The sequence below is a fragment of the Phaseolus vulgaris genome, chromosome 4, assembly GCF_000499845.2.
Source record: "Phaseolus vulgaris cultivar G19833 chromosome 4, P. vulgaris v2.0, whole genome shotgun sequence".
In the NCBI taxonomy this organism is placed as follows: domain Eukaryota; kingdom Viridiplantae; phylum Streptophyta; class Magnoliopsida; order Fabales; family Fabaceae; genus Phaseolus; species Phaseolus vulgaris.
The window spans coordinates 14,434,453-14,456,922 of record NC_023756.2 but is presented as its reverse complement, the minus strand read 5'-3'; the positions used below and the strand labels follow the sequence as shown (position 1 = coordinate 14,456,922).

The 22,470-nt window shown below is 35.3% G+C and overlaps 1 protein-coding gene across 2 annotated transcripts in view; it reads right to left on the bottom strand.

The window, feature by feature from the left end:
• Positions 1-3,854: 3,854 nt before the first annotated feature.
• The window catches only part of LOC137837345 (uncharacterized aarF domain-containing protein kinase At1g71810, chloroplastic), a 34,059-nt gene continuing 15,443 nt past the window's right edge, over positions 3,855-22,470 (bottom strand). For both annotated transcript variants that reach the window (XM_068646323.1, XM_068646324.1), the window contains 14 exons: positions 13,906-13,996; positions 13,228-13,269; positions 13,009-13,117; positions 12,725-12,839; positions 12,589-12,638; positions 12,391-12,469; positions 8,126-8,176; positions 7,901-8,042; positions 7,700-7,744; positions 6,801-6,902; positions 6,670-6,711; positions 5,829-5,999; positions 4,788-4,907; positions 3,855-4,355 (listed from right to left, as the gene is read on the bottom strand). In XM_068646323.1, the coding sequence (XP_068502424.1) occupies positions 4,251-4,355; positions 4,788-4,907; positions 5,829-5,999; positions 6,670-6,711; positions 6,801-6,902; positions 7,700-7,744; positions 7,901-8,042; positions 8,126-8,176; positions 12,391-12,469; positions 12,589-12,638; positions 12,725-12,839; positions 13,009-13,117; positions 13,228-13,269; positions 13,906-13,996 (1,264 nt within the window). In that variant the 3' untranslated portion in view covers positions 3,855-4,250. The remainder of the gene's footprint in view (positions 4,356-4,787; positions 4,908-5,828; positions 6,000-6,669; positions 6,712-6,800; positions 6,903-7,699; positions 7,745-7,900; positions 8,043-8,125; positions 8,177-12,390; positions 12,470-12,588; positions 12,639-12,724; positions 12,840-13,008; positions 13,118-13,227; positions 13,270-13,905; positions 13,997-22,470) is intronic.

Below are 22,470 nucleotides of genomic sequence, written 5' to 3'. Positions count from 1 at the left end.
TCTAAAGTTGCATAATGATGCCCAACATGAAAGCTTTTATTTTTATTTTTAAAGTTATTTTGAATAAAAGAGAAAATATTTTTTTTTAGAAATTAATGAGATGCAGTTTGATAGTAGATTGAGCATTTGATAATTTCACCTATGAAAAAAAAAAAAACCTCTGATAGGTGCAGGAAGACACATCCCTCAGATTCTTCGTGAATGGAAATGGTCACAACATCTTCATTATTTTATACCTCTACTATCAAGGTTTTTTTTTTCATGTATCTTCACGTGGTATTAAAAAAAACAATTCTAAAATATTCACATTTTAGATTTTTAAAGTCAAGAAGTTTGAAAATATATTTTGGATGCAACAATATAGAATATACTTCTAAATTTAAAATATTCTCGATATATACTTATGAATCTATAAATATATTTTACATTAATTTAAAATATATCTTTAGATTGTTTAATTTGAAAATATATTTGAGATTCTATAATCTATAATTTATTTTAAAGTTATACTAGAATATATTTTTTAATTAGGCAATCTAATTCAAAATGTATTTTTGAATTAAACAATGTAGAGTGTATTTTTAAATTATGCAAAATAATCCAAAATAATTTTTAATTACACAATAAAAAATATATTTTAGATTATTAAATTTAAAATGCATTTTCTAATTATGCAACCTTATTACAAATTTTAAATCTAAAATATTTTTATAGATTCGTAATCTGAAAATATATTTCAAATTTAATAATCCAGAGACATATTTGATATTGTAAAATACAAAATGTTTCTTAATTATATAATTTAAAATATATTTTCAGATTTATAAATATATTTGAGAATATATTTTTTGAATTATTGATTACACCTATGAACAACAATTTTGACCTTTTCCGTATCCATGGAAAAAATGTATGATAGTGATGAAAGAAATTGCTTCGTGACTGGGTCGCACCTGAGAATGAGGATATAAGATCATAAAGCAATGGCAGCAACCAATAAAATAAGATATTTTCTAATATATTTTTATTAGGACAGCATCTTAGCAAAGATAACATATTTAAGATCTAATAGTGTGACTATTCGTCCAATATGATCTTTAGTGAAAATAAACTTTAATCAAATTCTACTTATTTTTAATTTAATTGACAGTTTGAGCTGAATTTTTGGACAGTGGTAAATTATATCATTAAAAAAAACTATATACAGTTGAAAATTTTAAATTAATAAATGATTGAAAACTTTTCATAAATTAAATTTAATAAAGTTAGTGTTATAGTGATGTATTAAAACAAAAGTATAAAAAAAGTATTAGAAGTAATATAACATAGTGGAACTCAAAAGAATAATTAAAATAATAACTTTTCCATTAAAAATATTAAGGAGAAACGATGGCACAAGGATCCCAATTGAAAACAATCTATCTTTCTTTTACTTTCCTAATTTGAATGATCTCACTTCTTCATTTTATTATCATTACTTCTCTCTTTAGTTTCTGGAATTGGGCAAAATGACTTTAATACATTCAGGTCCTTTTGATCTTATTCTAATTAGGTTTGTTAGTATGAATTTGTTCCTAATATATTTCAAATTAGAATATAAAAGAAGATCAGAAAGTTAAGCGAAAATGTTAGAACTATAATATGAACATAGGATACAAAACTAAATGAGTCTAATTGAATATATTTATCACATAAGTAGAAGTTAATTCAATTAGAGAATATTTGTATCTTGAAAAGGAATCTAAATTAGAATAAGATATTTCATTCTCAACAAAATTTAATTTAGCATGTGATTAGTTATCTTGAAAAGTTTTCTTGATGTTAATTTTTTCCAATCTTCGTTAGTATTGTGTTCTTGTTCTTTGTCTTAATTCTTGCTATTCTCTTCCTCGGTTAAATAAAATTATTTTAGAAATGATAAATCTGAAATAAATTATTTTAATTTCTTTTTCCATTTTTTTCTATCTATTCCAATTTACCCTGGTTGCCCAACTTTTTGAGTTCTAATCCACCATTGTTGCATCTGAACCACAATATCATGAGTTTTGAGCCTCGTTTAACTTTTCTTTTTAAAACAATTTTGTAGGAATAGAACTAAGTATTTTCCTCTCCGTAATGGATGATGGTGGCCTCTAAGTGAGTTTCAATCGAGAAGGTTGGACAATAACAAGAGGAATTCGTGGCATTGATATTTGATTTTGAAGGGAGAAATAATTGTGAATGAGAAACCTCATCTCACCATTTCAGACATGATAAAAAAAAACTTGGATTTCCAAAGAGGAGTAATAGGGTTTTACTTCTTGCACTCCAATAATTACAAACTGTACCCAAACTACACTACACCCTAGGGGTCATGAATTGGGTTTTTCAAAATCCAGTTTAGATCCAGATCCAATAAAATTGATTGGATTTAAAATTCATATCTATTTTAACAAGATTAAATTTATTTTGATTTTTTTAAATCTACTTAAAATAAATTAAATCCACTTTGTCAATTACATTAAATCCATTTCGATTTGGACATAGGTTGACTTGGCTCGACCTAACTAGATCTGGACCCAGATTGACTCGGCTAGACTTGGACCTGGGACGACTCAGCTCGACTTGGACCAGGGCCAACTCAACTCGACCTGGATCTGGGCCGACTACGTTTGAGTTCATACTAGGCCAACTCACTTTAACCTGAACTCGAGCCAACTTGACTTGATATGGGTCCATGCCAACTCAACTCATTATGGGCTCAAGCCGACTCGACTCAACCTGACTCGACTTGACCTGTACCTGGGCCCGAGCTGACTCAACTCGACCTGGACCCGAGTCAGCTCGACCTAGACCCGAGTCGACTCATCTTGATACCAAGCCATCTCGGCTCGACATGGGCCTAAGTCAAGTTGGCTTGACATAGGTCCAGGTTGACTCAGCTCAACCTAAACTAAGGGCTAACTCGACTCAATCTAAGCTCGAATTGGTGTCCCTAACAAGTTGGGTAGAGATTTTTCTTATTCCATAATAGTTTAGAAAATTTGAATAAAAGTGTTGGATAGATACGAAACATCTATAGCCTCGTGGAGAATACAAAATATTTGCCTAAGACTGCTTTGGAAGAAATGCTACATGCTCTGCCCAAAAGTAACGAAAATTAATGAGACAAAATCATGTTAGAGGTGTTTTGCCCAGCCAAACATCATGATGATATTGAGAAGAATAAAAAAAAATTAGAAAAATTTGGCATCAAAAAAGACAACAAACAACCAAATTAAGGCAAGGAAAGAAAGAAAAAAGTATCCACCCTTTCAATATTGGGGCAAAAAGGACCAACCACCTTTCATAAGACATGACATGAGTTGTTAATCAAAGAGGAGGAAGACATACCATTTGTGACCACTTGTTTCTTCAACGGTAAATTAAGTAAAAGTTAGTGGCTTCGTAGTGGTTGTACCAATCGCATGCGTTTTGACAAGGCAGTCTTCATATATTTAAGGCCAAAGTTAAAATTGACAATGGTGACTATATCTTAGTCAAAGGAAAGGAGACAATTACAATCACAAGTTATTTTTTATTTTCTTTTTTTCATGAAATTGACCAAAAACTTGTTATGTTTCAGTCAACTTATTAAACAGCAATTTAAAGTTGTCTTTAGAAACAAATATTGCTTGAATGAAGATGAAACTAAGCAATAAATCTTTAAGGTGAAAATTAAAGAAAAAAGTTTTGCTCTAAATCATTGGAGGAGGAGCAAGTTGTTTTCTCACTCAAACAAATGGCACAATGGATCAGGCATTATCATCATCAAGGGGTGTTGCAGTTGAGAGAAAAAAGGTTGACAGTTGATGTCTCTAAGCTTGAAGATCAAATTTCCAACTGCAAAGGCTGTCAATTTGGCAAGCAAAACAAAAATATCTTTTCCAAAGACAACATGAAGAGCATCAACAAAGTTGTAATCAATTCATACAGATGTTGCATAGCCTCAAATAATACCTTCATTAAAGGAAAACAGTTCAAGGCTAGCGAAGATATTCAAGAAAGAGATGATGATGGGGTTTGAGATGACCGATCTCAGTTTAGTAACCTTCTTTCTTGTTGGATCATAAATCAAATAAGCAGAACATAGAGTCTTCATTTCTAAAAAAAATATATGATAAGGAGATTTTGGCCCCGTCATGAAGCCCTATTTACTTTTTCAATGCTCTCCAGTCTCGATGAAAAGAACAAAAATATTTTAGGTTCAGCAGCTTCTGTGCATCCCCGCGTCACAAAAACACTCTCCTGACAGTTCTTGCAGCAGCACGAGATATTAACTGTCTAACCAAGTTGGCTGGCAATTGAAGCAATTGCTGCTGGGATTCTGGTGGGAGCTGGCAACGACATATATAGTCATGCTTCAGCAGTTACATATGTATATTGAAGAAATGGCTTGTTTGTTTCAGATTAAAAGAAGTAATTCAAATATAAATAACCTAATGATTATTTTTTTAAAATTTTAAAAAAGCAGAAGTTGATTCGTGTTTGTTCACAATAACAGATTTCGAGAAGTTATGAAATTACTTTTGATTATACCCCAGATTTATGACTCTTTTCCGTTCACGTTATTTTGAAAAAACGCAACACAAAAAACTAGAAAAAAAGTGAATATTTTTTAAAATGAAGTGATAATGTGAAGAAAAAAACCTTCAACAAACCAGCCAATATTAAGGGGCAAAATTGCTTGACCCGTGACTTGTCCCGGTTAATGAAAAAATGGGTAAGTGGCTATAATTCTTAAATAAAATGCTAATGGTTAGGTTTACCTCGAGAATGATAGAAAGAACAGGAAGAATGTCTTGAACGGATTCAACTTGATTTAAGACTGAAGAAAGCTCCTCCATGTACAATATTTGATTCTTGTCAGGACTGGCCTGTCTGCTTCTCTACATGTCATTCAAAAAAAGTACAAAAAAAATTCACAAGATAAACAACACAAGGAAACGATTATCCATTTAGCATTCCAAGTCTAATAATTTATTGCTGAAAGATTGACTTACTTCATGTTTCAACATTTCACAAGAAATACATGTTTAGTCCCTAGTTTATTCTTTGCGAGGTAACTAAAACACAAGGAGGCAATACAATTTATAAAAATGTATTACCACTTACTCTATGTTGCAAGTGGTATCAATTGTCCCGTGAGGCTAGGTGGGTTATTACGCTCTTAAGTAAAAACAATTACATCCCGTGAGGCTAGGTGGGTTATTATGCTCTTAAGTAAAAACAATTACATCCCGTGAGGCTAGGTGGGTTATTATGCTCTTAAGTAAAAACAATTACATCCTAACTATTAGTTATAACTTTTGGTCTAATGGTAAACACTCGATCAAACACTCTAAACTTTAACTTTGTAGCACTTTACTCTAAACTTTAAGAAAGAAAAATTTAAATATTGTCAACATTTAACATAATTATTAAATCCCAAACCAAATTTTTAACAAAAACCTATATTTACCAGTCTACTAGCATTGTCTTTAAAGGGAAGTCGATAGTAAAAGAACAGTAATTTTATAATTAGGACTTTAATTTGAAATAAATTTTGGCTTAGTGGCAAAAGAAGGCTTGGTTGTTGTATTTTTTATTTTTTACACATTTTTTTCTTTGTAGGGAAGAGAATTAGTTTCTAGATTTGGTATGATATAATGTGACGCAAAGACCAAAGGGTTTTGACATGAAACATCCTGAGGTCCTTGCTTCCTAAGTTTAAAAATTCAGGTAAAATGTCAAGTGTCCCTCCAAATGAAATAATACATGATTATAAAATCCAAAGATATTGTTCTCTTTAAATAAAATAAAAATCTTACAGTATGGAACTCTTCTTTTCTTCTAGCTCCTAACAGCAATAGCATAAGGCGTCGGAAGGTTCTCAAGTTGGTTATATCTTCATCAGTCAATATAGGGGAATAAAAGAGAGCACTGAAAGGAACTCTGGCAGCAGCTGTCTCCAAGGTTGCTAGCCCAAGTGCATCTAAACCCTGAATATGGGTTTAAAAGCAAATTAGAAAACTCGCAGTAGGGGTGAAAAATAGAAATAAGAATAAAGGATCTAATGATGTCAAAAAGATTAAACTAATTTACCTAAAATGTATGAAGAGACAAATTTAAGCTTGTGCTAACTTGACAAACTGATAAAAACCATGATCAGATGGTATTAAACCATCATTATTGTTTCTTTTCAAGAATCTAGACAACATACTGATAAGCTGAAAGTAAAGCAACAAAATACAAGAACAAAACATAAAGCTCAATGCTGTAGTTGAAATTCTATTTAGCTTCAACATGTTCATACAAACCTTACAATAACAACAAAATTTTATCCCTCTAGGTGAGGTCAGCTACATTGGACGCTATTTGGCATGGTTAAAAACCAAAGCCTCAATCAAATCCTATAATAGAAAATTAATACTTAACTGATATTATAGGTGAGTTCAGTGACACCGTGATATGGACATTGTTAGTAATATGTCGAGTATCTTTAAAATAATCATGGAATGCAGGAGTTTGCAATCAAATAAGCAAATGATAACAGTAATGATTATTAAATACACTATAAAATCATCAATCAATCAATTTTGACACTGTATATCCAATGTTTCATATACCTCACTGCTATTTAGTGCTGTAAAAAAATAAGAAGAAACTTACTTTAGCAAATTCTTGAACAATTATTTCCCTCACAAATTCACCCTGCAAAGATTTTTGCAAAATCCAATTTAGTGGGGAAAAGGTAAAGGTGGCCAAAAATATAATGTTAATCCATAATGAACAATATGCACCTTTTCTGTCAGTGTAAAAGAAAGAATTTCCTTCATAGCCATTCTCGAATCAGTGCCTTCAGTTTGTTTTACTATGGCCTTTTCTGTTTTGGCACGGAGAGACTGTCATGAAACTATATCAGGATAGTTTGAACAAATAAAATTCAAGAAACAAGATGAAGAAATATATTGCCAAAAATGCACAAGGTACCTTGAAGCATTCAGTGATACTAACATCTACCTAATATAGCTTGATTTAACTCAGTACATTTTTAATTAAATGCTAGAACCAACACTATATAATACTAAATTGGAAATAAATGACAAAATTAAGAAGTGAACTTTAAGTTTAACTCAACGTTATAAATCCGGCTTATAAGGTGAGGTTTGCACCCACTTATATATTATGAAATGTCCTAATCTCTAGTCAATGTTAGATCTCCAACACACCTCCCTCACACTGAGACCTGCAAACTCGTGCGTGAGACTACATATTATGGGTGGTCCAATCGGCCTGATAGTGGGTGGTTTGATAAGCCCAACAAACTGCTAGGATAGACTCTGATACCATATTAAGAAGTGGACTTTAAGTTCAACTCAACCTTATAAAACTGACTCTTGTACTATGAAATATCTTAATCTTTAGTCGATGTGAGATCTCCAACAAAGTTAATAGAAAAGTTTCAATATATAGTCTTTTTAATTATTAAATCCTCAGAAAAACTAAGAACTAGCAGGACACCTTGGCAGATTTCTCAAAAAAACCTAACTATAACAATCAAGTACTTTCTTTAAACAGACCATTGAATGGATTAAAATCCAGCTCCAAGATCAGAACTTAAAAATATAACTAATAATAAAAGATTGACTTCATACCAAAAATAGTAAAAAAAGAGTAAAGAAAATTAAGATAATTTTACCTCTGTCAGCAAAGACTCTAGACGGTCTATTCTAAAAACTCCATCCTGGAAAAAAGATTATAATCAAAATTATGTGAAAGTTGTTTAGAAAATATTCCAACACTAATTATGGCAATGAGAATCAAAATCGTATGTATTGATCATCAAGATGTCAGGTGAGGTACCATAGAGAAATCTTGGACTTCACTCTTTTATGTTTACCTTATAAAGAAGATTTTCCAAAGAAGATTTGAGCTGAGGAGAGCTATCAGTAAGTACTTTTCGTGCAATCCAAGGGTATGTACTACCCAAAACTTTGTACTCAGGATTAAAGCTGATTGCAATTCCTTCCAATACAGCAAGGCTAAAAGAAATAAATTATTGTTTAGAAATTTTAACAGACATTATTGGTTGTGTTGTAGTAACTTGTGGAAAGAAAAGAACTACCTTCTAATCACAAGCGAGAAGTATGAAGGTATCCTAAATTTGAATTTATACCTGGAGACAAAGAGAACAAAAAAATGACAGTTTGTCAAAGTGAAATATAGAGTAGACAACCAACATCGGGAAGACTAAAGCAGCAGGGAATAAAAATGACATTATTTAATATACAAAGAATGTACAAGTAGTATAGAAGGAGAAGTTATAGCTACATGAGGTGACAACGGTGACAGTTATAACCACCTAATTGAAAGGACCAGCTAAAATAATAGATCTAACCAAAATAAGTAAAGATATTCTCTTTTATTCTCCTATAGTCATTAATTATGGTTTTCCAAATTCAAAATATTTACTTATATTTAGAATTTAGTGCATGGCATGTTGGACTTTAGTTAAAAAAAATTGTTGAACCCTAAAAAGTGGATCACTCCAATGTATAGCAAGTTAATTAGTTGAAAACATTGTTATGTATATGTGTAATGCATTAATTGGTAGTATAAAGTATAATAAAACAAATATCAGTTTCTTGCATTAAATAACTGGCGTTTGCAAATTTTTAGAGTGCATTAAATCATCGTCGTTTGCAAGTTGGGGTAGAATGGTTTTGTAATAAATTACATTGTTTTGTCATTTCAATTTAAGGACAGTGTAAAACTTCATTTACCTTCTGCACGTTCTTTCTCCTTTCTTCTCAAATTTGCTCACCATTTTTGTTCCTTCTTCTCTCTTTTGCTTCTTTCTTTATTTTTCTTTTTGCCACTCAACATAACAAAGGTTTTTCTTTTCTTTTTTCTTCCCTCTTCTATAATTTCTGTGTAATTTATAAAGTGTATAAGCACTCGATCTTCCTCCTAAAACGGGATGTTAAGATTACTTGATCTTCCTGCTAAAACGGCATGTTAAGATTACAAATATATTATTTGTTCCTCATTTTTCTATTTGTTTTAATTAGAATGGATGATTTTTGTGAGACATGTCCAGAAACAGGGTCGTATCTGGCCCACATAGGTGTATCTGACACCGCGTCATTCACACATCTGCTGCATGTCTGTGTCAGTGATGTGTCCGAAGTGCGAAAACATAGCCTCCACGCCGTGTCCGAGCTTCATAGGTCAAGACCATATATTTGTGTGCATCCTTCGAAAACTATTATGGCTTTAAGACAATCAATTTGACCATTGGGCCTAACTACAATGACATAAACTCAATTGCATCAAATTATCTTATTTCTAGCTAGACGAGGCATAAGCTCCCATCTCTGATTTTGGTCAACTTCCTTCATTTCAACAATCATGGTTTGTCGCCATCCAGGATGATTAAGTGTTTGCTATACATTTTTGGTGATAGTAATAGAGCACACTATTGGAGATCCCATATCGACTAGTTATAAGGACATCTCATAGTATATAAGTGAGTACAAATCTCACGTTATAAGTCGATTTTATAGGGTTGAGTTAGGCTTAAAGTCCACTTCTTAATATGGTATCAGATCCATTTAGAGCCTATTCTAACAAGAATTTGTTAGGCTTATTAGACCACTCATTATTGGGCTATTATCAAACCACCTATAAATATACAATTCCACACACGAGTTGACAGGTCTTCGTGTGAGGGGTGTGTTGGAGATCCCAAATCGACTAGTGATAAGGACATCTTGTAGTATATAAGTTGATGCAAACTTCACCTTATAAGTCGCTTTTGTAAGGTTGAGTTAGACATAAAGTCCATTTCTTAATAAGCTTAAAATCCACTTCTTAATATGGTATCCAGAGTCATTTAGACTCTATCCTAGCAAGAGTTTGGTGGGTTAGCAGGCTATCCGATCCCACATCGACTAGTGATAAGAACGTTTCATAGTATACAAGTGGGTGCAAATCTCACTTTATAAGCCAATTTTATAAGTTTGAGTTAGGCTTAAAGTTCACTTCTTAATAAACACAAATGAGATGGAGAAAAGATAAGAAGATAGTCTATGATAGCTTAGAAAATTACAAACACGATGAGGATTTTATGTAAAGCGAGTGTTGAAGATCTCACATCGACTAGAGATAAAGACATTTCATAACATATAAGTGGGTGCAAACCTCACCTTATAAGCCGGTTTTATAAGATTGAGTTAGGTCTAAACTTCACTTCTTTATATGGTATCAGAGTCATTTAGAGTCTATCTTAGCGAAATTTGTAAGGCTTATCAGGCCACCCGCTATCAGGCCGCTATTGAACGACCCATTATATAGTCTCACGTACGAGTTGGCCTCAACGTGATGGAGTGTGTTGGAGATCCCACATCGACTAGAGATAAAAACATTTCATATTATATAAATATGTGCAAACCTCACCTTATAAACCGGTTTTATAAGGTTGAGTTAGACTTAAATTGCACTTCTTAATAGCGAGTAACTTTTCAAACAGCTATTAGTCAACTAGGATCTTCATTTATAGGTAGATGGTAATGAAAGACTTGGAAAAAAGGACTAATAGGGTAACATTGGACCAATCTTGTGTGTTCTACGTTGATAAATGATCAGAGGAGGGGATGATGGTTCAGGTGGAATTGAAAGAGGCAGGGAACCTTGAGAAGTGATTTGATTTGAAGTGTCATGAGGAGAAAGAGACAATGGTTGAATGAATGAGATACACGAAATAAAGGTTCATTAAAAAATAGGATAAAATAGGGGAATGTGATTGTCAAGAGAGGAAGAGGGCATTTTATTTATGAGGCAACATGCAATAAGAATAGCATCACCTCAAGTAATGAACAAGCACATTAGCTCAAAGTAATATGGTATGAGTAATTTCAACTAATTGTTTGCTTTTCCTTTCGATTATACCATTTTGATGACGTGCATGGTACGGGTGGACTGATTGGTGGAGGACATGCTAGTGGACTCTACTATCTTGGAATCAAATCTTATGTGTTCTATTTTGCATCTTATCTCCAAAACATTTGCATGATAGCTTGGGTCGTCCACACTTATCAAAATTGAAGAAAATGGTTCCTCGACTTAACAAACTTAATGTCTTAAACATATGTTAGATCTTCTTTTCCAAAAAGACCTTAAACACGGTGTAATTCGTCTTTTCTATATTTCACTTTTACATTTGTGGACCAAGCCAAGTACCACTTTTGGGTTTCGATATTTTGTTACATTCATCGATGAGTATTCTCATTTTACTTGAGTTTATTAATGAAAGATTTAAAGGTTATGGAACAATTGAATGACTAAGTTAATTGACTCAGAGGAATGAGATAAAAGGACTAGTAGGGACAAGGACAAATTTAGATTCAAAGAAGACTGGAAACTTGAACAACTTCTTGGAAAAACAACTTTGGAACCATTGGCTAAAGTGATAAAATGAGGAACTCTAAAAGAAGAGAATCCAAAAGAGAAAGAGAGAATTAGTTAAGAGGTCGCACACATTACTGAGTTTGCAGAAAGAATTCTGTTAAAATATTTTTTTTGCAGCATGCTTTAATAGGACATTAGGGGAATGAGAGAAGGCAGAAAAGAATATTGTACAAGGGTGGTTAGACTCTGGTTTATCTTTTTTATTGGTTGCAATAATTCTACTAGATTCTCTTTTTCATCAAATAATACAGTTGCAGTGTAATCCTTGTTGGGGTTTCTATCAAATCCCATATTTCCAAAAATACAAGGCCGAAAATGTTGGGACCAAAACCAATTTTGACCCAATCTTAAAGAGGTCTAAAACACATTTTTACCCCATGTTCATTTACCCTAGAATAGGATGAGTATATAATTCTCTTTGCTCTAATTGTTTTAGGGGCCCTCTTGTTTGATGTACTCTTCCATTATGTCTTTAATCTTTATGCCCTCGACATCTAAAATCATGAAATTTTAATCAAGAGAAAATGTAAATATAATTTGTTTCTCTTTATCTCTTTATGCGCCTCTATTTCCTTGTAGTCTTGTTTTCAAAACATTTAACTTCACCTAAGGTCTCATAGTTGTTCCCAACTATGGGTAAAGGAGGAGACTGTTATGCCCTCAATAACCAACATTAAACTTGTCAAAATCTCAAACGTGAATCATGTTTCAAAACATTTGCCAAATTTTTTGTAACATATGAATATAATAAATCAGCAATGACTTTGGCGTTCTGCAGCACATAATCTTGTAAGATATACAGATCTTCTATATTGTATTTCATATGCCATTTTTTTCTTACCATACAAAAAAGAAATTTCCAATATATTGTAGGTTCAACAATTATATATCTAATGCATCAACCATTAGCAAAGAGCTTACATGGTGGTTCCTAAGTTTCCTAAAAGGTCTCCAAAGCTGATATTACTAACTCCTTTGGCAACAGCATTTTGGAAGACCCCTATCAAGAAACAAACGCAAGTGCCAAAATTAACAATTAAAATCTCTAAAAATGAGGAACACTACCTACAACATAACCACAGCTGTTTAAAATTCAACTAAACACAATAAAGTAAAAACCTGTCAAAGCCTTTGTAACAGCTTCTTTGTCTGCAGTTGCTGGAAGAAGCCTATAAAAAATACAAGCAGTGATATCTTATTTCAATAACAATAGTCACTTTAATAACTGCAAGGGAACATAAATAAATATAAATACCCAAGAGTGACAAAGTCCTTAGCCAATGCATCAAAATCACGGTTTACAAGATGTAAACAAGCTTCCATGAATCCATCACGTAATTCTTGCTTGAACTCACCTGTCATACCAAAATCTAGTGCAGAAGAAGGGAAAAGAATGCATCATTGAATCAAAGAAATGACCAATTGATTCCAAGAGTTTAGCTTATTTCTATCATTAAATTCTTGAAACAAGACATATTTGTTTAAATATTAACCAAAAAGCCAAAGAATTTAAAATATTAAATATTAAACTTCAATTACCCAAATAAGCTAATTTGCCGTCATATGTTCGAAGAAGATTTCCAGGGTGTGGATCTGCATGATAGAACCCACACTCAAGAAGTTGATTGAATGAGCAATAAACTCCTACCTAATCATCAACAGGAAATACAAAACTTGATTAGCACGATGCAAAATCTAAGAATTTTACTGATTAAAAATATAGAATAACGTGCTTTTTATGCTAGTTTCACAAATGACCTCAATCAGGTAGAGATCCTTCACTTCAGACAACTTTTCCCCCTACACCATATAGATAATAAGTTAGAGGAAGTCTAAATTCTTTCATCAGTGCGCAACAAAAGAGAATATGTAAAGACAAATTTGCCCCATGCGCCTTAACTTGTTTTCAAGGAAGAGACACTTGAGGCATATTTCCAAGAACTAAATGTCAAAACTTGAAATGCACATCACATAATTTAGGAAGGTGTTGACAATATTTAACCATTTCTCTAGGTACATATCAGGTGTTCATCTCCAAATCATCACAAGGGATATTTAGGATATTTCCTAATTGCAAACTTGCTTATCTCATTCACAGATATATATAATAAACTTACTATGAGTTGAAAGAAGAAAATTGAATATATTTCTGAATGTGTTTACAAATGTGATTATAGTCTAAATTTATAGACTATTTACAACCTAATTAAGGAAAGAAACAATAGGTAACTAAAGCAAGAAATAATAGGTAATTAAAACTATAGAAATCAAATCAAATCACCAAAAGATACTAAATCTATCCTAATAAATAGAAAACAGAATTTGCACTAATTATCAAATAATTATCTCCTAATTATGCAATACTATGTATCTTATTTATACAAATACTGAACTATTCTAGCCAAGATACTGAGCAGACAACAAATCATAAAATACCTCAATCCACTCCATAACTAGGACCTTGCGCGTTGTGTATTCCGTATACATTAAAGGAACCACCACATCTTGTATGGAACCATATAAATTCCTGTTCACACAAAACAAATAAGAAAACAATAACCATTAATAATTAATGGATAAATAAAAGACCACAAGGTACATCGAATTTGCATCCCTAGGAGAGACTTCCATTGGGAAAAACTAAGTCTCATGCTGACTAGAAATAGTACCAAGTTAGTGTATATTAAGAAAAACTCAGGTTTCACGACTATAGATAATGCCAACACAATGAATATAAGAGGAGGCAACCTTTATCTTAAGGGCTAGCTTTTTAGGGTTTGGCTAGGCCCAACCCCACAATCTAATAGCTTATGTAGTTTTGCTAAAACCAAACTCTTGCAAATAAGCCATACTTTTACAATGCTTTTGTTCATTTCATCTCCCAAAACCAGAAGTCTTAAGAATAAAATAAAGAGAGAGTTTACTTGAGATAAATAAAAGAGACAATATATTTTAGAAGGCCAATCACACCTATTTATAATGATAGAATTTTGATAAAATGAGTAGAGGGAAGAGCAAAGATTAAAAGCCTGAAATAGATTCCTATATACAAAGATAGGTGCAACATGAAGTAATTTTCCAATAAAACTACTTTCTACCTACAAGCAATTCCTGTTCTAACACTCCCCCTCAAGCTGGAGTATACAAATTATATGTACTAAGCTTGGAACGAATAAATTCAATATGGGGTCCCTTTAAGGACTTTATTAACACATCTACAAGTTGATCATTGGATCCCACAAGCTCAAGTACAAATTTCCTTGGACAACAATATTTCTCGAATAAAATGATCATTAATTTCAATGTATTTAGTTCTCTCATGGAATACTAGATTGGAAGCAATGTGGATAGCAACTTGGTCATCAAAAACATTTTCATTAACTGAATCTCACAAATGTTTAGTTCTTGAAGGAATTGTTTCACCTGTCAGTGAGAGACGCCACTCTATTCAACTTCAGCATTTTATCGAGCCACTACACTTTGTTTCTTAATTTTTCAAAAAATAATATTTCCTCTAAGGAAAACACAATATCTTGTAGTAGTGCATATGTTAATAGAAGATCCTATCCAATCAGCATCACAATACCCAAAGATTTGGATGTTTCCTTTATCTTTATATAGTAGACCTTGTCTTGGAGCCTTTTTGAGGTACCCTAGGATACAAATGACAGCATTCCAATGGCCAATACAAGGAACCTGCATGAACTAACTAACAACACCAACTGCAAAAGACACATTTTTCAAGATGTCTAGAGTATACTTCCTTTGAAAAATTACAACACCTTTTTTTGACCGAGCTACTTCAATACCCAAGAAGTATTTGAGGCTCCCAAGATCCTTGGTTTGAAAATGTTTACACAAGTGTTCCTTTAGCTAAAATTTTCTAGCAACATCATTTCCTATAATGACTATATCATCAACATATACTATTAAACAAACACATTTTCCAAGAGAGATATGACAAAAAAAAATTGAATGATCTACTTCAATACATTTCAGCCCAAAGGTTTGAACAATGTAGCTAACTTCCCAACCGAGCACGTGATGATTGTTTAAGGCCACAGAGAGAGCAACATAACATACAAACCAAACTCCCCTTAAGCAACACACCCAAGTGGTTGTTCCATGTAGACTTCCTTTTCTAGATATCCATGAAGAAAGGCATTTTTCATATCCAGATTATGAAATGACAAATAACAACCATGGCAAAGAAAAGACAAACAATAGTCATTTTGGCCACTGAAAAAAACGTATCACTATAATCAAGGCCTTAAATTTGAGTGTATCCTTTGGCAATTAATTGTTGCCTTGAGACAATCAACTTCATCGTTGGAGCCAACTTTAAAGGCATAAACCCATCGCCATCCAACTATTTTCTTCCTAGGTGGAAAGGGAACTAACTCCCATGTGTCATTCTAGTCAAGAGTCTGCATCTCTGCAGTCATGACTTGTCCCCATCTAGGATTATCAAGTGCTTCATTCCCATTTTTTGGAATAGTTATAAAAGACACTGAGGATAGAAAAGAACAATAAGAAGTAGATAACTTGTGATAATTAAGAAAATTATAAATAAAATGTAAAGATAACAATAGTTCAAAGAACAATCTTTCTAAGAGAAAGCCAAGTACGTCTAAAATATTCATCAATGATAAAAGAGTAAAGAGGGTGAGAGAAAGGATTAGGAAGAAGAGAGAGAGAGAGATTGAGAGAACTTTAGTATTTTAGATTCTGATTTACATGTAGAGCAGCCTGGGTATTAATAGTACCCAGTGCAGTATGGAATACAAGTGACAGTTAGGACTGTTATAAACAGTTATTACTGTTATACCTAATATCCCCCCCTTAAATTGATGGTTTAGGATACACCATTAATTTATGTGAGAAGGCTGAAAAAGGGCCAGCACTTAAGGGTTTCGTGAAAACATCCGCGATATGTAAAGTGGCAGGGACATGTAGAAGGTGCAGTTGCTTTTGTTGAATAGCATCACGAACAAAATGGAGGTCAAGCTCAAAATGCTTGGTCTTGGAGTGCATAATAGGATTGGATGCAAGAAGAACAGCGCCAAGGTTATCCGATCGAATGGTGGGTAGCGTAGGAGGAAGACGAAGTTCAGTGAGCAGATTCTGGATTCATTTGAGTTCAGCAAGCGTAGCAGCAATGCTGCGAAATTCTACTTCAGTGGAGCTGCGAGAAACAACCTTTTGTTTCTTTGAAAGCCAAGCAATAGGGTTCGAGCCGAGAAAGACAACAAGGCCGGAGGTGGATTTCCTGTCATCAGGATCAGAACCCCAATCAGCATCAGCAAAGGCATTGAGAGTGAGTTGAGAAGGGCGCCGAAGATGAAGACCATGAGTGGTAGTGCCAGCTAGGTAACGAAGAATACGTTTAACAGCATTCCAGTGGTGATGTTGAGGGTTGTTCATGAACTGGCATGCTTTGTTGACGCTATAGGCGAGTTCAGGACGAGTGATGAGGATATATTGAAGAGAGCCTACCACTGAGCGATAGAATGAAGGATCATCTACAGCAGTGGTAGCGTCTATTGTTAGACGAGTAGTGGAGAGCATAGGTGTTGGTTGAGGCTTGGAAGAGAGCATGTTGGTTTTACGTAGGAGATCCTGAATGTATTTAGTTTGAGATAGATGTAAGCCGCCATCCAACGTCCAAGTGGCTTCAATCCCGAGAAAGTAATGAAGAGTCCCAAGGTCCTTTAGGGCAAAGTGCTGACTGAGAGAGTGAATAAGACGCTGAATGGCACTGTTAGAGTTCCCTGTGATTAGTATGTCATCAACATAGATTAGGACAAAGAGAGTAATATTGTTGTGGAAGTGAAGGAAAAGAGAGGTGTCACTTTTAGTAGGATGAAAACCAACCAAGAGAAAGCAAAGTGGTACTTAGCTTGTGAAACCAGGATCTAGGTGCTTGCTTCAACCCATAGAGAGCTTTGGTAAGTTTGCAGACAGTGTTGGAGTCACCAATTTCAAAACCAGGAGGTTGACTCATGTAGACAGATTCCTCAAGGTCACCATACAAAAAGGCGTTATTAATATCAATTTGATTGACAGACCAGTTTAGTTGAAGGGCTAGAGTAAGGATAATACGGATGGTGACAGGCTTTATCACAGGACTGAATGTTTCAAAATAGTCAAAACCATATTGCTGATGAAAACCTTTGGCGACGAGGCGAGCTTTATTGCGCTGAAAAGAGCCATCTGCATTGTATTTTATTTTGAAAATCCATTTGCAGCCAATGGGTTGTATTAAGAAAGTGGACTTTAAGCCTAACTCAACCCCATAAAACCGGCTCATAGGGTTGAGGTTTGCACCCACTTATATACAATGAAAGGCTCTAATCTCTAGTCGATGTGGGATCTCCAACACACCCCCCTCACGCCGAGACTGCCAACTCGTGCGTGGGACTATATATTATGGGTGGTCCGATAGCGGCCCGATAACGGGTGGCACGATAGGCCCAACACAAATACTCGCTAGGATAGGCTCGAAATGGCTCTGATACCATATTAAGAAAGTGGACTTTAAGCCTAACTCAACCCCATAAAACCGGCTCATAGGGTTGAGGTTTGCACCCACTTATATACAATGAAAGGCTCTAATCTCTAGTCGATGTGGGATCTCCAACACACCCCCCTCACGCCGAGACTGCCAACTCGTGCGTGGGACTATATATTATGGGTGGTCCGATAGCGGCCCGATAACGGGTGGCACGATAGGCCCAACAGGTTGAACTCCAGGAGGAAGGGTAGTGAGAATCCAAGTGTTGTTTGTGTTTAGAGCAGCAAGTTCTTCTTGCATGGCAGCAAGCCATTGGGGAAGCTGTAAGGCCTCTTTGGTGGATTTTGGGAGAGGCAACACAGGGACAGCAGTGAAAGCACTTGGGCCAAGTAAGGTAGCCTTCGCACGTGTAAGCATAGGGTGAGTGTTGTGAGGAGCAGAATGTTGTGGGGGTGAAACCGTGGAAGACAAATCAGAGTGAGAAGATGTGGATGCAGAGGAAGCAGGTTGGTCATGTGAAGAGGCAGGGGCGATGGGTTGTGAGGCAGGAAGAGCTGGTTGTGACACAGAGAAAGTTGGTTGTTGAAAAACAGTTAAACTAGGTGAAGCATCAGAGAGGCTATTTGTGGGTGGGAGACAAAAGAAAAAGGGTTAGAAGAATCAGCATAGGGAAAAACAGATTCATTAAAGGTAACATGGCGAGTAATATACATACGCCCAGAGGGAGAGAGACACATGTAGCCTTTGTGATTGGATGCATAGCCAAGAAACACACACAAAGATGAACGAAAACTCATTTTATGTTTATTATATGGGCGAAGCAAAGGATAACAAGCACATCCAAAGGTTTTATAAAAAACATAATCAGGGTGTGTGTTAAACAACAAATAGTATGGGCTTTGATTATTTAAAACAGGTGTGGGTAAAACATTGATAATGGATACAGCAGCAGTGAAAGCATAGCCCCAGAAATGCATGGGTAATTTAGAGCAAGCAAGTAAAGTTAAACCAATATCAACAATATGTCTATGCTTGCGTTCCACAGAACCATTCTGTTCATGAGTGTGAGGGCAAGTTAGACGATGAGATATGCCATTGGATAGCAAAAAGGATTTAAAACAGAGAAATTCTTTTGCATTATCAGTCTGAATGCTTAACAAAGGAAAACCAGTCTGTTTTTCAACATATATTTTGAAAGATTTAAAAACAGTGAGAGCTTGTGATTTAGCATGAATTAAATAGAACCAAACATATCTAGTGTAAGCATCCACAAAAGAGATATAATAAGGAGCACCATTAGTGGCAGGGGTAGCCGATGGCCCCCAAATGTCAATGAAAACAAGTTGTAAAGGTTTAGAGTATATAGTTTGAGAGGCTTTAAAAGGAAGCTGATGGGACTTGCCAACAACACAGGATTCACAAAATTCATGTTTAGCAGTAAAGGGTATATTACACATCTTCATTATTTGATGAATCACTCTTGGTTGGGCATGACCAAACCGGGAGTGCCACAAATGATAAGCAGAAGAGCCAGCAGAGAGTGCAGTATTGTAAGCAGAGTATGATGCATTTTGAACTAGATTGGGAAACACATAAAGACCATCTTTAAGCTTGCCTTGGAGCAGGATTTTGTTGGTTCCCTGACGTTTAACAAGGCAAACATCAGCATGAAACTCAAAGAAAACATTATTATCACGGGCGAACCTGGAAACACTTAATAGATTTTTAGAAATAGTAGGAACATGCAGAAGGTGGTGTAAAGAGAAGGTATGATGAGTATTAATATCTGTAAAAGTTGCAGAACCAATAGAAGTAATAGGAAGCTGGAAACCATTACCTACAGCCACCTTTTCCGAACCTGTGTAGGGAGTTGTTGTGGAAAGATTGGTGCCATGAGCAGTGAGATGATGGGAAGCACCGCTATCAGGGTACCAAAGGGGATCATGGAGATTTTTGGGAGTCCCGAGGATCGAAGGTTCATCATCACCAAAAGATGAAGGAAAATGAGCAGTATTAGCAGTAACTTGAGATGGAGTGGAAGAATCAAACCTATGCCAACAGTGAAGGGCAGTATGCCCATATTTTCCACAAATTTGACATTGAACCCGAGAAGAGGAAGCAGTAGAAGATATCTTGGGGAAGTTCTTGGATGACTGAAAGCGGGGTTTAGAGTAGAACCGTTGTTTGGCGTGACCAGAGGGGCGGAAAAAGGAGGAAGAATGTGTAGAACTGGAGTTGTAGGGAGAGAAGGAGGATGGGACAGAAGCAACATTTGCCTGCAGAATGTGATCAACAGATTGTTTGTTTCGTTCAATACGATTTTCTTGAGCAAGAAGCAGTGCTTCAATGTCTGCAACCGTGTAAGGGTCAAGACGGGATGTGATAGAGGTTATAAAGGAGTCGTATTCTTCAGACAGCCCATCAAGAACAACTTCAATGTGATCTTCGGTAGAGATGGGACAACCCACAGCAGCCAATTGATCTACAGTTTTCTTGATATCAAGAAGGTAGGTAGAGATGGAGCGGTCCTTCTTGGGTGTACGCAGCTGCTGCTTGTGCTTCTTGATTTGAGCACGGGTTTGGGACGCATAATGGGTTTGGAGCTTTTCCCAGACTTGGGCTGACGTGTCCATGCCAACCATCTGGGTGAGGACACCTGCGGTCATTGATGCCAGTAACCAGGCCAAGATTGCTTGATCTTGACGATCATACTGGATGTATTTGGAATTCACAATTGGAGAAGCGTCTTCTTCGATAGAAATGAGACGTGGAGGAATGCAAGACCCATCCAGAAAATAAAGAAGATCTAAACTGCGAAGAGTGGCATTAACTTGCTGCCGCCAGACAAGGAAGTTTTCTGAGTCCAGTTTTAGAGGAATTGGCGTATGAAAGATATGAGGGGGAAGGGCTTCGGGCTTGGCAGAAAAAGTTTCAGAATTGGGTTCAGTGGTAGATGATGAGGCCATTTTTGGCTCTGGATACCATAAAAGAGTAAAGAGGGTGAGAGAAAGGATTAGGAAGAAGAGAGAGAGAGATTGAGAGAACTTTAGTATTTTAGATTCTGATTTACATGTAGAGCAGCCTGGGTATTAATAGTACCCAGTGCAGTATGGAATACAAGTGAACAGTTAGGACTGTTATAAACAGTTATTACTGTTATACCTAATAAATGAAGTAACAAAATATCTAAAACCAAAAGATAAGACACGACTCAGTCCCCAAATATCATAAATGAATAATAGAAAAAACAGAATTTCATATTGATTCAAACCTTTTAGAAAAAGAAGATCTAACATGTTTTCCTAGTTGACATGACTCACATTCTAATGACTAGAGACTACCAAGATTTGGGACCATTTTTTTTTTTAATTTGACAGGTGAAGATGTCCCAAACGATCATGTAGAAGTTTAGGAGATGAGATGCAAAACAAGATACATGTGGACTAGTTCCAAGATAGTATAAACCTCTCAATTCATGTCCTTCTCCAATCAGTAGACTCATACGGTCTTGTATAACAAAGTAATTGACATCAAAGGTTATTGAACAGTTTAAAGACTTGGTTAATTGACTTAATGAAATAAGATTGGAAGGACAAACAGGAACAAAAAGAAAAGATTTTAGATTTAAGTAAGGAGAAAAGGGAAACTTGACCAACCCCCTTTGAGGAAACTTTAGAACTGTTAGATATTATTAGATATAATTAGATATTATTTGATATTATGAGATATTATAGATATTGTTAGATATCTCATATTTATGTAATGGGCTTAGCCCATATGTTTCTTTTTCCTATATAAACATAACCCTATGTGTTCAATATACACAAGGGATTTACCCTATTCTTTCTTTTCCTTTAATATGGTATCTAGAGCATAAGGTTAGAGTTTAGGGTTTAGGGTTCAATTTTTATTGGTGAATCCACTATTTACTGGAATTTTCCAGCCACCACCCCCACTGTCTCGCCGGACCTTCACCGGACCTTCGCCGGACCTTCACCGGACCTTCGCCGGACCTTCACCGGACCTTCGCCGGACCTTCACCGGACCTTCGCCGGACCTTCACCGGACCTTCGCGGACCTTCACCGGACCTTCACCGGACCTCCGCCGGACCTTCACCGGAACTTCGCCGGACCTTCGCCGGAGACGCCGCCGGAATCTCGCCGGAATCGCTGTCGGAGCCTTCATCTTTGTTGCTCCCGCCAATTAACCGGTGACTGGATTTGTCCTTATCTTTTATGGCTTCTTCCGCTTCCGCTGCCACTATGGCTTCTTCTTCAGTCATTATGCCGGATTCATCTATTTATACTAATTACGTCAATGTTCATCTTTCCATTGACAAATTGGATGGAACCAATTATGACACTTGGGCATCAGATATTAAATTATGGCTTAAGAGTCAAGGTTATGTTGATCATCTTACTCATCCTACTCTTGCTGAAAATGAGGTTGTTCGTTGGTCGAAAATTGATGCTCAATTATGCATTGT